General features: G+C 47.4%; 1 protein-coding gene across 5 annotated transcripts in view; it reads left to right on the top strand.

Annotated features, from left to right (window-relative positions):
- CEP192 (centrosomal protein 192) overlaps positions 1-15,161 on the top strand; it is a 2,773,731-nt gene that overhangs the window by 2,417,314 nt on the left and 341,256 nt on the right. For all 5 annotated transcript variants that reach the window (XM_069620824.1, XM_069620822.1, XM_069620821.1 and 2 more), the window contains one exon: positions 12,518-12,623. In XM_069620824.1, the coding sequence (XP_069476925.1) occupies positions 12,518-12,623 (106 nt within the window). The remainder of the gene's footprint in view (positions 1-12,517; positions 12,624-15,161) is intronic.

Raw genomic sequence — 15,161 nt, 5'->3', positions numbered from 1 at the left:
CCCATTAAGAGACCCAAACCTCTAGACTTGCTACTCCGGCAGTAGATTGCTTTCCTGCTAGAGAAAGGTCCTTTAGAATCAGTGCCGCTAGTGGAGAGTACTCGTTACTACTTGGTACCAAAGAAGGAAGGAGGGTGTGACCCATCTTAGACCTGAAGAGCTTGAAACCCATTTCTCAGGAAAGGACAAATTCAAGATGGTAATTTTGCAGATCCTCCAGGCTCAAGGGCATTAGAATTTACTAATGTCATTGGACCGTCGGGAAGCTTACTTACATGTGCAGATACACCCAAAAGCACAGGCTGTTCCCAAGATTCATGATCTGCACTGCACACTATCAATTGTAAGTATTGCAATCAGACTTTTCTTCACCAAATTGTTGTTGTTGGTGGCAGCCAGTCTAAGGGGGAGGGAATTAAAGTCTTCCTTTTCTTGGTTGACTGGCTAATCAGGGCCCACTTGCAGGAGCAAGCCCGGGATCACCTAGACCATGTCTGCCAATTCCTACACTGACTGGGCTTCTCCCTCAACTCCAAGAACTCCCAAATGACACCACTTCAAGTGCTCTAGTTTATTGCAGCGTTTTTGAACTCCTCCTTGGTGAAGGCACCCCCCTCCCTCCAAGGACCGAGCTTTCAACGCCCAGCAGATGGTCTCAAAATTCCATAACAATCACACTCTGCCAGCCCTGGATTTTCTGCAGTTGCTGGGCCTCATGGCATACTGCATTTTCCTGGTGCCGGAGGCCAGACTGAGTATGGGATCACTTGAGTGGACTCGCTCATCTCTGTGGTGACAGTTGTCTGCCAACATAAGAGATCTGTTACAGACCCCAAGCAGGGTCTCACAGGACCTTCTGTTGTGGTCCAGCAAGGAAAGCTTGATGGCAGGAGAACCATTTTGGCAGCCTAGGCCGGAAGTGACAGTAGTGGTGGATGCATCACTAAAGGGCTGGGGTGCATACCTGATAGAAATTGCAGTCAGCGGACTGTGGTCCTCATCAGAAGTGAAATGCCATATAAACCTTTTAGAGTTGAGGGTAATTAGACTGTCACGGAAGGCCTTTTTGCCCTTGATACAGGGGAAAACGGTCCTGATATGACCTACAACAAGGTGGCCATGCACTACCTTGAGATAAGAGGTCTAGGGTCACTAACGCTGTGCAGAATGGCAATGCAGTTCTAGTGTTGGGCTTTCCAAAGACAAACCTCCTGATCAACAATTCACCTGGCCGCACAGGAAAACATGATGGTGGATATCCTTAGCAGGTTGGGCTCAGTCTCCCACAAATGGGAGCTACCCCAGGAAGTCCTTGAAGAGATCTTCACCAACTGGGGAAATAAGTTTGCGTCCAGCTCCAACAAGAAGAGTGAGATGTTCTGCTCTAGGGAATTTCCACTGAGCACTGGGGACACATTTTTAGTGTACTGGGTCTTTCCACCACTATGTGTTCCCACTGATCCCATCATACCACACTTCATCAGGAGGTTTGGCACAACCGTGATCACAATAGCCACAAATTGGGCCAGGAGAAAGTGGTAACTGAACCCTCTGGACTTGGTTGTCTGCCTCCCCCCCTCATCCCCATGTCTTCTTTCGAGAGTATTCAACCTCTCGCAAGAAGGGGACCTAATCCTTCATCTTAATGTCAGCACTCTCAATATCCATGCATGGCTACTGGGAGGATGAGGTACAAGAATGGAACCTCCCAGAAGATGTTTTGGAGGTTGCTGTATACTAGAAGACCAGCAACGGAAGCTCTTTATCACTGTTCATGGAAGTAATGTGGCAGCTGGTGCAGAGCGAGAGATTTGGAACCTCTGTCATGCATAATTCTGCTGTACTTTTTTTCCTGTTGCACTTAGCATGGCAGGGACTTAAAGTGACTACAGCCAAAAGTTACGTTGCCGCAATATCCATTTTTATATGAACACCTGACCATGTTGTATTTTACACTGCCTCTGGTTATTAATTTCTTGAAAAGCCCAGTTGAATACATTCTAGCATCTCTCTCGCTCTCTCCCTCCCATACCCTGCTCACCCAACACCCTTTGTGGTGCTGGTGCAGGATTTGATCTTGGTCCTGTCATTTCTAATGGAAGCTTCATTTGAATCAATGCAGTGTTCAGAACGGGCTTCTTTCCTGCAAGACAGCATTTCTTACTGCCATGGCTACCCACATATAGAGCAAGGTCCAGGCACCTTGGTATACTGAGTTCTCCCGTCCTTCCTCCACAAAGTAGTATCCGAATTTCACTTAACACCAAACAAAATAATTTTTCTGCCTTCTACCACCCTCCTTATCCTTCAAATTAAGGAGAGGTTACACAGATGAGACACAAAAAGGGCTCTACGTTTCTACATAGTGAAAACAAGCCAATTCAGACCAGATCAATTCTTCTTGGGTGCATGCACCCCAAACTGGGAAAGTCAGTAACCAAGCAAGCCATATCCAAATGCATTGGTCTAGCCATTTTCGAATTTTATGACGTAGCAGGCAACCCAGTCCTGTAAGGACTAAAAGCACACTCCACTAGAGGAGGGGCTGCTACATCCGCTCTACAAAGGGGAGTGTCAACCGTTGACATACACAAAGAAGTGACATGGTAATTACTGCGCACATTCGCTAAGCATTATTGGAGGGCAAGGATTCCTGTTTTTGCAGAGAAGTCTTGCAAAGTGCTCTAAGATAGAATTGCAAAGGGCGTCACTCTTTCCCTCCTCAGAGGAAGGAAGCACTGCTGTGTGAGTCTACTTTAAACGAGGAACCTATGGGAATACACAATCCATTCGAAGAATTCATTACTTACCCCTGGGTAATGTTCTTTCTGATGGTGGTTCCTCCCACGGTTTCATTATCACCCTCCCACTTTACCCCTCAATTAAAGAGCTCCTTTATCCTTTTTCTAGTCTCTCCTTCACATCAGTCCTGTCTGGAAGGCTTATAAGCCAAGAATTGTTTCTTTTCAAGGAGTACAAAAGGCTATTCCCCAACTTGGCTAAGCATAGGGAAATAAAATTAAAGGACATAGTGCGGGCAATTTGTGTTGATGTCTGGTCCAGGTGCAGAGGACAGTCAAGGGATTTCTCGACTCCGGAGCCACACAGCGCACCATGGAGGTGAAAAATGCCAAACGTTTGCTGCTACCGCAGACTATATCTAGGATGAGGAATCTGTGGGAGGACCATCCATTAGAAAGAACATTACCAGGGGTAAGTAAACTGTTCTTCATTAAATGCCACCATCACATTTAGGATAATACTAGCGGTACCACCCGGCGTTGCCCGGGTCTGTTGCTAACATACCCGTGGGGGTCTGCTATATCCTTGTGTATGTTTTATTATGTCATAACTTCCTATTTTTGAAAAATCGCCAATCTCCCCAAATCACCTATACTGATAGCACAGAGCCAGACCCCGCTGCACCTCTGTGCTGGGCGAATGGGTGAGGTTCGTCAAATGTCACTATCGCCAGTAGACCCCAGACTGGTATGCCGACCGTGGGCCAAAATGTCAGCCCACCAACTGTTATGGAGCTGTAGCCAACCCCCGAACATACAAACGCACTTCCACAAATATATATAGATATATATAGATAAAGATGAATTATTAAGTGTGATTGTGTATATTATAGTTAATATGAGTGTATTAAGTATTTTTTTTGAAAATTTGGTTTTATTGAAATTTTACAGTTATGACATAATTCAAAAAATAATGCAAACATCCATATGTATCAAAGTGAGGTCACAACTTTCCCCTCCCCCCCCCACCCCCCCCCCTAATCCCACGCCATGGTTTAATGGTAGATAACAACAATGGAGTCCAGCACATCGTCTGAGGATACATTGCGAGCATAGGGTTGCTTCCGAGAGCGAAATGGTGCTAAAAAAAATAAGGTTCAACATATAAGAGTCACATGTCTTGTAACAATCGATCTCCTCTGACTCCAAAGGGGTTGCCCCAATAGTGTTGTTCCCATCAGGAGAGCCGCCTGAGATGGTTACTCATGCCTCAGGCTGTTTTCCCGTATTTGTCAAAAAATGGCAGCCATAGGGCCTCGATGTTAGATTTGGATTCGATCAAGTGGGTCAAGTACTCCATGTCGTGGATTGCTTGTGTTTTTGCTACCCACTCCCCTTCCCCCGCAGGTCGGGGTGATTTCCATTTCTGGTCCCAGCAGCATTTAGCTGCGACTAGCATGACCTGCAACATGTGGTCTTGTTTTACCTTGGGGCCCCCTTCGACCTCAATACCGAACAACACCAGCCAGGGGGACAGAGTTCTCGCCAATCCGTCCACTCCCCTTATCCATGACAGGACCTCACTCCAATAGGTTTGTGCCACCTGGCACTTCCACCAGATATGGACATAGTCTCCCTTTTCAACATGGCATTTCCAGCAGTGGGGGTCATAGCCTTTTCTCATTCTGGCTATCCTTTGTAGGGGGTAGTGCCATCTGTGTATCAACTTCAGGGCCTGGTGGCGGTATTGGGGTGCAGTTGTGGAGCGGTGTGCCTGCCTACAGATCTTGGTCCATCTCTTTTCCGTTATAGGGTTGCCCAGGTCCTTCCCCCATTGTACTTGGGAAGATGGGGGGGTCCCGTGAGGTAGAGAACAGCAAGAAGCCATAAAATCGCGGTATCACCCCCTTGGTGCCTTTGTGCGTTATGAGAAATTTCTCAAAATCGGTTAGGTCCCGCCTAAGTGTGTCTCCCCATCTGCTCTCGGTAAGGGCACCCATGAGTTGTAGATATCGAAAGGGGGAGAGGTCGGGGAGGCCTAGGGCGTCCTTCAAGTCACTTAGAGAAATAAACACCCCATCCACCCAGAGCTGTCCGGCCCTACAGAGGCCCACCTCATACCATTGCTGGAAGGCCAGTGGTTCGTTGATCCCTTTCCAAAGTGGGGAGGCCCAGATGCAGCTCAAAGGTGAGGGCCACGTTGTGAGCCATCTCAGGTAACCCCCTTCCTTCCAAAAGGACCACAGCACTCCCAACACTGGGTGTTTCAGAACCCTTCTTGGGATAGATGTATTGGGGACCCATAGCCATTCGTCCAATGTGACTGGCGAGAAGAGTGTGTTATCTAACGTTACCCATTGTTTCTTTGGGCCGGTCATCCGGTAGTCAACAAGGACGCGCAGTTGTGACGCCTTATAGTAGGTGTCAAGATCGGGAAAGCCCACCCCACCCTCATCTTTGGGTCTTGTGAGAGTGTCGTAAGCAATTCTATGGGATTTACCGGCCCATAGATAACGGAGAAGGGCCCGTTTGATCTCCAGGAGGAATGGGTTTGGTATCTGGGTTGGCAGCATTTGAAACAGGTACAAGAATTTGGGGAGGATTACCATTTTGATGGAGTTGAGGCGAGCCATCCATGAGAAGCTGGATTTCGACCAGCGTCCCAGGTCGTGTTTGATCGACCTCCATAGGGGCAGATAGTTTACTTTGAAGAGATCCCCTAGGTCTGATGGAATTTGGATCCCCAGGTGGGAGAATCCCTCTGTACTTTTACAAAACGGAAGGTTGTCGATATATTGTCGCTCGGTCTCGTTGGGCTGGCCTGCCGGGAACGCCACTGACTTATCTACATTGACCCTGTAGCCTGCCAGGGAACCATATCGCTCCAGACTGTTCAACACCTCCGGGACAGATTGGGATGGTTTAGAGAGGTACAGGAGGACATTGTCGGCAAACAGGGTTATTTTGTAATCGATTCCCCCCCATCTTGACACCCTGGATCTGGTCATTAGTCCTGATTGCTATGGCCCAAGGTTCCATCACCAGAGCGTATATGAGGGGGGACAATGGGCATCCCTGTCTTGTGCCTCTCTCTAAAGGAAAGGACTCAGACTCTCTTCCATTGACCACCACTTTAGCGGAAGGGCGGGAGTAGAGGGCCGTCATCCATCCCCGCCACCTGGGTCCCATCCCCAAGGACGATAGAACCCCCTCCATGAAGGCCCAGCTCACCCTGTCGAACGCCTTCTCCGCGTCTAGAGACAGAAGAAGGGCACCATCGGATTTCACTCCATTTGAGCTCAATATGTGCAGGGTTTTGCGCATACTATCCGCTCCTTGTCTATTTACTACTAAGCCTACCTGATCGGGGTGAATCAGCCGGGGGAGACACTGTTCTAGCCGTGGCGCCAGGATCCTGGTAAAGATCTTGGCGTCTGTGTTCAGGAGCGAGATGGGCCTGTATGAGCCACACTCCGCTGGATCTCTGCCCGGCTTAGGGATGACTGTGATTATGGCCTGCAGGAATGTTGGTGGAATGGTTTCTAAGGTCTTGATGTGGTTAAATAATTTGGTCAGCGGTTGGGTTAGTTCAGACTGGAATTGTTTATAGAAATCCGCTGTGTACCCGTCTTCCCCCGGGGTCTTGCCTATTTGAAGCTTTTTGATGGCCTCCTCCACCTCCTCCGCCGTTATCTCCTTGTCCAGTGTCTCTCTCTCTAGGTCTGTGAGCTTAGGTGGGGGGTGGTCATCAAGATATTTTAGAATTTCCTCCAGTGATTCACCCTCTTGTTTGGTGTAGAGGGCCCTATAAAAGTCCGCGAATGATTCTGCTATATGTTCAATTTTTATCTGGGTGTTACCCTCCACGTCCTTGACCTTTTCTATGTGTCTGTCCGCCCTATTTCCCCTCAGTCTGTGTGCCAGAAGAGTCCCAACCCTGTCGCCCCTCTCGTAGTATCTCTGCTTTGTGTATCTCATTTTTTTAACTACCTTTCCAATCAGGATTGTGTGCAGAGCCTGCCTCTTCTCTCTCATTTCACTCAGGAGGTTTTCGCGGTCTATGTTTCCCTTGGTGAGCTGTGCCCTCATGGCCCACAGGTCTTCCCGGAGTCTGGATTCTATCAGGGCCCTCTCTCGCTTCTTGCTTGCACCCTCTGCGATGAGGAGACCCCTGAAGGTGGCCTTCGCTGCCTCCCAGACTGAGACCATTGGGACATCCCCTGCGTCGTTCGATAGGAAGAAGGCCTTCATTTCGTTCCTAAGGAATTCCCTAAACACCTGGTCCCTCATGAGGGTATCGTTACAGCGCCACCTACGTGATTTCACGGTGGCTTGCAAATGCCATTCCATAACGAGGAGCTCATGATCTGACCAGGTCACAGACTCAACCTTAGGGTCCCCAACCTCTCCCCCTCCCTCCTCCGAGACCAGCAGTAAGTCAATTCTAGTGTAAGTTTGGTGAGGAGGGGAGAAGAACGTGTAACCCCCGGGGTCTGCCAGCATTTGCGCCATACATCAACCCAGTAGTATTCTTGTAGGAGGTCCCTCAAAGCGAGATTATCTTTTGTGGGGGCTCTTGGTCACGTCCCTTTGGCCGACCACCAGTCCAGATGAGGATCTGTAATGAGATTGAAGTCTCCACCCAGGATTGTGGCTCCCTCGGCCCACCCATCCATAACCCCAAAGACCCTGCGAATAAACTTGACTTGGCCGGCGTTGGGTGCGTATATTGTGGCTAGTGTGACTCGTGTACCCTGGGCTAACCCCTTGATCGCCAGGAATCTGCCTCCAAAGCCCCTCTTCGTCTCCACATCGGTGAGATACAGCGATTTACCCAAGAGGATACCCACTCCCTCCTTCTTAGAGGTTTTGTGCAAAGCCCAGAAGTTTCTGCCTATCTCCTTTCCCTTAATCGTTGACTCGGCCCCCCTTCTATAGTGGGTTTCTTGTAGGAAGAGGGCAAGTAATTTCTGCTTGCGGAATAAGTTACTCGTGAGAGACCGCTTGTTCTGCGAGTTGAGACCCTTAACGTTGAGCGTACCGATCCGACCTTCAACCATGGTCGTCGCTATACTTGCCCTGTGAAACCTCAGTGAGTGCCCCCGTTATCATCTGTTGGCTTGGAGCCCAGAACCATGGCTTGGCGTTCCCTATTTCTTTCCCTTCCCCCCCTCCCCCATCCCCTACCCCCTCCCTTGTTCCCCATTTCCCTTACCCATTTTGGTAGATGTCTGTCTCCATCGCCCGACAGACATCAGGTTTAGTCAACGAACCACCAGGGCTGCTGCCTGGGCCCCGAGAGATAAATAGTGTGGAGCGTATCCTCCAACTTTTATCCTTGGGAACATTCAACAGCTTTAGTCGGGGTCCAATACCTCAACAAGACCTCCCTTGCCCCTGTCCCCTCAGCTCCTGTCGGGTCCACCGCTCTCCCCCGAGCGCCCCCGAGGGTCCCCGATCAGTTCGTCGATGCCTCTTTGGATGTCTTCTTCTGTAACGAGCTGAAAGTTTTCCCCTTGCCACTCAAAGGACAGGTAGAATGGGTGTCCCCAGCGGTACCGGACCCCCTTTTCCTGGAGCCACCTGGTGATCGGGCCACATTTTTTCCTCATTTGTAGCGTGAGGGTGGACAGGTCCTGGTATATTGCCACCCTGGAGTTGTCGAATTGTATCTTTCAGGGTTCTGGCTCTTTCAAGTATTTTTGCTTTGTCCCTGTAATAGTGGAACTTCGCAAGCACGGAACGTGGGCCCCTACTGCCTCCGCCAGCACGGTGAACCCTGTCGATCAGGATGGTTTCTCCGGAGTCGGTTCCCAGGACAATCCTAATGATCTCCTGTACTTTGCCCTCCAGGCCGGTCTGGGTCTCCCCCTCCACCTCCGACAGGCCGAAGAATCGCAGGTTGCATCTCCGTTCACGATTTTCCATATCGTCCACTTTGAAACGGAGCTCTCCCTCACGCCGCTGCATCTCCTTGAGCCTCGCCTCCATCTGAGCCTCCAGGAAGACGGTGGATGCCTGATTGTTCTCCACCCCCTCCATTCTAGCCTCCAACGTGGAGACCTTGGCGGTGATGTCGGCCAGCTTGGCACCCATGTCCGTTCTCATCCCCCTGATTTCGTCTAAGATTGTCTGGATGTTGCTCTCCATAGTGTTCATGTCGGGGGTCGGTGTGGGCAGCGAGTTGGTCTCCATCTCTTGTTCTCGGGGAATGAATTGGTATCTCGCCAGGGTTCCTTTCCAACTCATGTGGTGTCTCCCCCTCTAGGTCTTCGTAGTTCCTCAAGATCTCCCCCTGGGGCTCGGGGAGACGGTCCCCTCGATTAGGTGTGGCGGTTGGGACGGGCACCAACCCCCGACAGCCACTACTCATGGTTGCTCCGACGTGGGGCCGGTGGGTGCCTTCAAAGGTCGCAGGGGGCCCAGGCGCGCTCCCGCGTCGGCCTGGGCCTGTTTGGTGTAGGCCTCTAAGAGTTGTGTCGCAGCAGCAGCCGGGGGGGTCCTTATGTAATGGTTGCAAAGATGTTCCCCAGCGCCTGGGGTGTGAGGAGAGGAAGGAGCCCGGGGGTGCTCCAGCGACGGCCCGGGTCGAGATACACGGATGTGTGTGCGGCGGGCCAGGGTCCGGCCGTGGAGGCCCAAAGCGTACGAACATCCAAGGCAGCCGCAGCGGGAGCTGAAGGTGGGCTCGTCTGAGGAGGCCCCCACGGGCCGAGGACCCCGGTTACAGAGGGACTCCCACGGGCTTTCAGTGGTGCCTGCAGAGGTGCAGGGTGTCGATTCCTCAGATTGATCCCAGCAAGATGCTCATCCGCGGAGAGGAGGAGCCCGGCCGTGGAGCTTCACCTCGTGCGTGGCACAGGCCCGGAGGGGGGAGGGGAAGCGCGGACGGCCCAAGTCAAATATCACGGGGACCCGGGCACCCCAAGACTCAGGAAGGTATCTCTGGAGTGCCCAGGAGTTCCCCCACCTGGATTCGGCCTTTATAGGAGGATAACGTTCCTTTTATCGCAGTTTACTCCACAAATCTCTCGGGGCTTCAGGGGAGCCGAGCGATCAGGCGGTCAACTTGCCCGCGCCCCCTGGTGGCCTCCCAGAGTGTATTAAGTTTTATGTGAACTAAAATAGTGTGAGATACCAAAGGGTGTCTCATTTGCTGGTCCCAAGGGATCTCTCTCTCAGGTGGCCAGGGCACGGCCATTGCCTTTGGTTCCAGACCCTGGGGGTGGAACAGTGTGGGAGGATCACCTGGGTGGGGCGTCTTCAGGGTGTGAGGGTGAGGAAAACCGATGGTGAGACGTGGTATTGCCCCCCCTTTCCTCCATACTCCATACTATGTAATAGGATTCTCCAACATACCAACTCCTGCCCCCCCCGTGACCCCCTTCTACACAAACACTGGGCCGAGGAAGAAGGCGAAGGGCGACTGAGAGTAAAGAGGTTAACACTTACATATCTCATTGGACATGTTCTGCTAATCCGGTTAGGCGAAGTGAGTCACTTCAATCGCACACATCTGCCCATTAGCTCTCCTCACACGGATAAAAGGCGGAACATAGAGATACACTCTGAGCAAGGTGGAGCACGAGAAGGAGCAGCTATTCCGGGACAAAGGTGAACCCACTGGTGCAGGACGACCGATCGAGGGACTAGAGAAAAGGGTATGGAAACCCTGAAGATACCTGCAGGAGGTCTTTGCCTCTGGGAAACCGTGAAGGATATGCAGAGAAAGCCAAATCCCAAGAAAGAAACCTGTATTGTGTTTAAAGGATGCCAGTGACCCTGCCAGGTGAACAATAGAGTTGGGAAGGCGAAGCCAAGCCTGTGTTTTTAACCTTGACTCGTGAATCAAAATTACAAAGACAAAGGTATCCATACAACCGGTGAGTTAGTGAAAGGCATGAAAGTCCGGTTTGTGTCAAGGAAACATTGAAGCCGCAACAGTGTATCGTACAATTGAAGGTTGCACACGTGCTGATACGTGAAAGAAAGCAAACCAGTAATTAATTTTTAAGTTAACAATCACTGTGAAGCCACTGATAGAGTAGTGGAGTGGTCCGGCGAAAGGAAGTAGCCCACTTGAAAGTCTATGCAAATGTTTGTCATGTTATAAAGTGGCAAAGTGAACAAACTCTGAAATGCGCAATGGTCAAGATTAACCATGGCGAAAGGGGGAGTGAAAAGGTGAATGCGGATTTCTTTGAACTTTTGTGCTTGTGATATGGAACTACCAAGACCAAGAGACACTGGGGCAAATAGCATAAAGGGAGAGCTGAAGTGAAAGTCTAAGTGGTCCTGCAAAGGTCTTTAGTAAAAGTCTTGCACATTCGAAAGTCTTAGACATCAGTGAAAGGTCTGAGCCCAACTGAGGGAGACCTGGAATATGCAATAAGTTAGGGGAAGGGAACCCCTAACGAATGTGAATGAAGCTTGGGGGAAGGGAACCTCTGCAAATGCTGTGATTGCGAGGTCCGGGCCTGACTGAGGGAGACCTACGTGAACTGATGCCTTGAGAGGTCCGAGCCTGACAGAGGGAGACCTACGTGAACTTTTGTTGAACTGTGAAAGAACTTTTGGAAAGCTGGAATAAGTGACTTTGAAGTGGAAGGCCAAGCGGGCCTCGACCCACGTTTTGAACTGCTTTTTTTGAGAACCTGAGCCAGAGTGTCACGTCCTGTTTACGGTGGCCACCTTACTCCTTGCTGTCCAACTTGGGGAGGAGCCACCTTGATCCTTTGTTACAACACTGATTTTCATTTCCATACATATTCCCCATTACATACTTCTTGTATAAGCAATAGGGCAGGCATTACGTTTTATTAGTATAGGCCTTTTTGATTTGAAAAAGACTGACTATGACTGTGTTTTCTTTATTATTTGATGGTAGAGACTACTCCCACCATGGCTATAGGGCAAAGTAGGGTTTTTTCCAGACCCCAAGAATTTAATAGGAGTTTGAAACTTGTAACTCTGTGTCATACTTGTGATACCATGCCTCCCTTACAAATAAAAAAATTAAATACATTTGGGATAAAACACATTACCTTTAAAGCCCTATTCTTTTGTCACTGAAGTGTAGTTCTGCTTTAGTTTTCTGTATGTTTTCGCTTACCTTAGGTGACTTTGATGCATTAAAAAATACTCTAAAATGAAATATTTTATTTATTAATTTCTACACACTATAACAGGTTGGTAAATAGACTGTCTGGAGAATAAAAGGTGTTTTACCTTTAATTGCTTTTCCTGAAGTTCGATCGTATATCAACAAGACTGATAAATATATGTAAATTTTGCCGGCTTACAATTAAGTTGCTGATTATAAATCTCCAGTGCCCATTTGTTTACATTATTTATATTCCCTTTGTTCTGTAAATGACAAAGTATTTGTGGCAATAGAGCTGAAAGTGACAATGTTAGCTTTTGCTTAGTCAACGGTTGTTGACCAAAATCACAGTTTAAATAAATATTTGAAGTTTAACGGTTGTCTTTAAAGAAAAGACGCTGCTAATACATCTGCGTTCATATATTTTTATTAGCCATAATGATTGGTTGTTTTTGTGTGTGTAGTTTGTCATCTACTTGCCCCCCTACATTTAAAACAAATTCGAGCGGAGCAAAAGCCATAAATTAACGAGTTCTGTTTTAGACTAAAATGCATGCCTTGCTTTTGAGTGAGCGGTTTATGTTGACCATTTTTTGAAAATGATAGAAAATCTGTAAATTCAACCATAACTCACGTTCTGGTCTCTCACTTTGTTGCATGTGTTTATTTTCAGGAGTAACATTCACATTTTTGTGAGTCCTAATCCATCACTTGCTGCAAAATCTTCAGTACTTCCATGGAGTGGCCAAATATATGTGCTTTGTGACAACGGACAAAAGGTAAAAATGTCATAAAGAGTTGTTAGCTGTGACCGTGATACTGTTGCAGCTTTGATGTTTATTATCATTGAAAATAAATCATTACCATTGAGCAGCTGTATTGTATGTAGCAATTACGATGCATGTAATGTTGGGATTGTGGGTTCAGAACTGCATCAGATTGAGATGACGAATCAGGTGATTGACTAGGTTGTTGAGATCTCATCTGTGGCTTGATTTTAGGAGGTGGAGCAAATGTCTGCTGGCGACGGTCCCTTCTCTGGAATCGGGAGTCATGCAGATGGGGGCGACTCTCTCTAGACGCCACTGTGCCTGATGTGCCAGGCCAGGTGACAACCTGAGTGAGCCTTCAAGTAGGGAAAACCCTTGGAAGGATTGGACGAGGCAGTCCTACATTAGCGGAGGTAGTAAACAGCAATGGTGGGATCCAGAAAATGAGGACATTAGTCCAACAGAGGAGCATACTGATCACGGGGGGTGAGGCGTGGAGCCAATAATAGAGACTCCAAGAAGGAAGGATAGAGAGACCGGAAACAAGGAACACAGAGGCAAGGACAGGGAAAAAGCAAGTTTGGACGACCAACGCTGAGCTAGGGTAAGGTTACCTTAACGTTGAGAGGCACATCTTCCTGTTCATCTCCGACATTTATTCCTGGCTGGGAGAGTTCCGACATCGCTGGCGCAGTAGCGTCTGGAGGAAGGATGTAGCAAAGCTCCATGACGACCGCAGAAGGTAAGCCAGCATGCTGCTGTCCACAGGCGCCATCTTGGAGTAGAGTGAGGTGGTCGTACTATGAGATGAAAACCTCCATCGTCTCTATACAGACCACGTCCTGGAAGGGTAATTCATGACCGACTGGTTGTAAATGGAGTGAAAATAATCAGGATCTCTGTGAGTAAGTGAGCGCAATAACTTTGATAACTTGAGAGAATTGTTGGCTGTTATTCAAATGTGTAAGAGCGCTTTGGAACCATGTGCCATGGTTAATATTAATGTTGAAAAAGTTTTTGATCGGGTTAACTGGATTTATCTGCGTCAAGTTCTGCTTAAGGTAAATTGTGAACTGGGATTTTTCAGACAATTTGCAGCATTATACAGTGAAGCACAGGTGACTGTTAATGGATTAACGCCTGCTCCATTTGATATTAAGAGAGGTACACAGCAAAGGTGTCCATTTCCCCCACTTTGGTTTGATCTTTTTATTGAACCCCTGGCTATTTCAATCAGATGTGATACTAATATTATTGGTATTACTATTGGCTCCTGTAATTCAAAGGTCTGGCTTTATGCGAATGATCTTCCGGTACTCTTTTCTGAGATGGAACATTCTTTTCACCATCTGATTGGATTTAGTTTTGGGAAAATGTCTGATTATAAAGTCAATGTCTCAAATACAGAGGTATTCCCTAAAAGCATGTCATCAGTGTTTATGGAGAAGACCATAATTCATGGACCAATCAAGGTTTCGAGTATATAGTATGCAGATTACTACGGACATTACTCACATTTTGTCAAATAATATTCAAATGAAATGAATAGAGGCTTTATGTAAGAAATGGGAAAAAAATGGAATCTCATGCTATAGTTAGGGGGTTGGCGAGGATTGATGTTACTTACTTCCAAATGTGTTATTTTCAGTATGCACCCACTTCCACTTACAAAAAAGCTACTTTCTGCAATTTCTTATGAGGGTGATGGGTTAAAGGCAAAGGTTTTGCTAGATAGCCTTCAAAGCCCAGTTCAAATGGGGATTGAGGGGTAGATGTGGCTATCCAAAATTAAAATTATATCATAGATACTTTGCGTATATTTTTTACATTTTTTTTATTGTATTTGGTTAGTTTACAAACCTTTACAGTATACAAAAGAACCAATAAAATTACATAAATACAATTACACATTTAAAATACATTGTTTCACAATTCATCAATAAGAAATATTTTCCTTCATTAAAACAGATTTCCGTCATTATTATACAATAATCCAGTATAAGATAGGAATAAAATAAATGTTCTTCAGTAAGACAAATTTCCTTCGTTATTATACAATGATCCAGTGTAAGATTATAATAAAATGGACTTGATTAAATCATAACATACTATTCAACCTTAAGCTCTTTTAATTTCTTATCTATTTCACATAATAGCATAGTCAATTTAATAATCATTTTAATGTTATTGCCTGTCATACACCTAGCCCAAAGAGTAATTCTAGCCAACAAGGAGGAAGGATCAAAATAAACTCCAAGAGTGTTAAGTCGCAAGATCTCAAAATAATCACAGAAAATAACCAAATGTTGTAAGGATTCTACCATGGTACCCTTTTGACAAAGTCTACAAACACCTGGTTCAAACGGGTCTTGACATCTTCCCCAATGGGCTAGCCTCTCATTCGTGTGAAATTGGTTCAGTCTAAAATGGAGATACAGATTTCGACTAGAAGCAGATGGAAAGTAAATAAGATATTTAGGACGGGTTCCCCATTTTCTTCTAATTCGAGCATAGTCTTGATATGAGGCATATTGACCTATTCTATCA

Source organism: Ambystoma mexicanum, chromosome 5q (genome assembly GCF_040938575.1).
Source record: "Ambystoma mexicanum isolate Mex_15411 chromosome 5q, UKY_AmexF1_1, whole genome shotgun sequence".
NCBI classification, from domain to species: domain Eukaryota; kingdom Metazoa; phylum Chordata; class Amphibia; order Caudata; family Ambystomatidae; genus Ambystoma; species Ambystoma mexicanum.
This window is presented reverse-complemented; position numbering and strand designations above follow the sequence as displayed.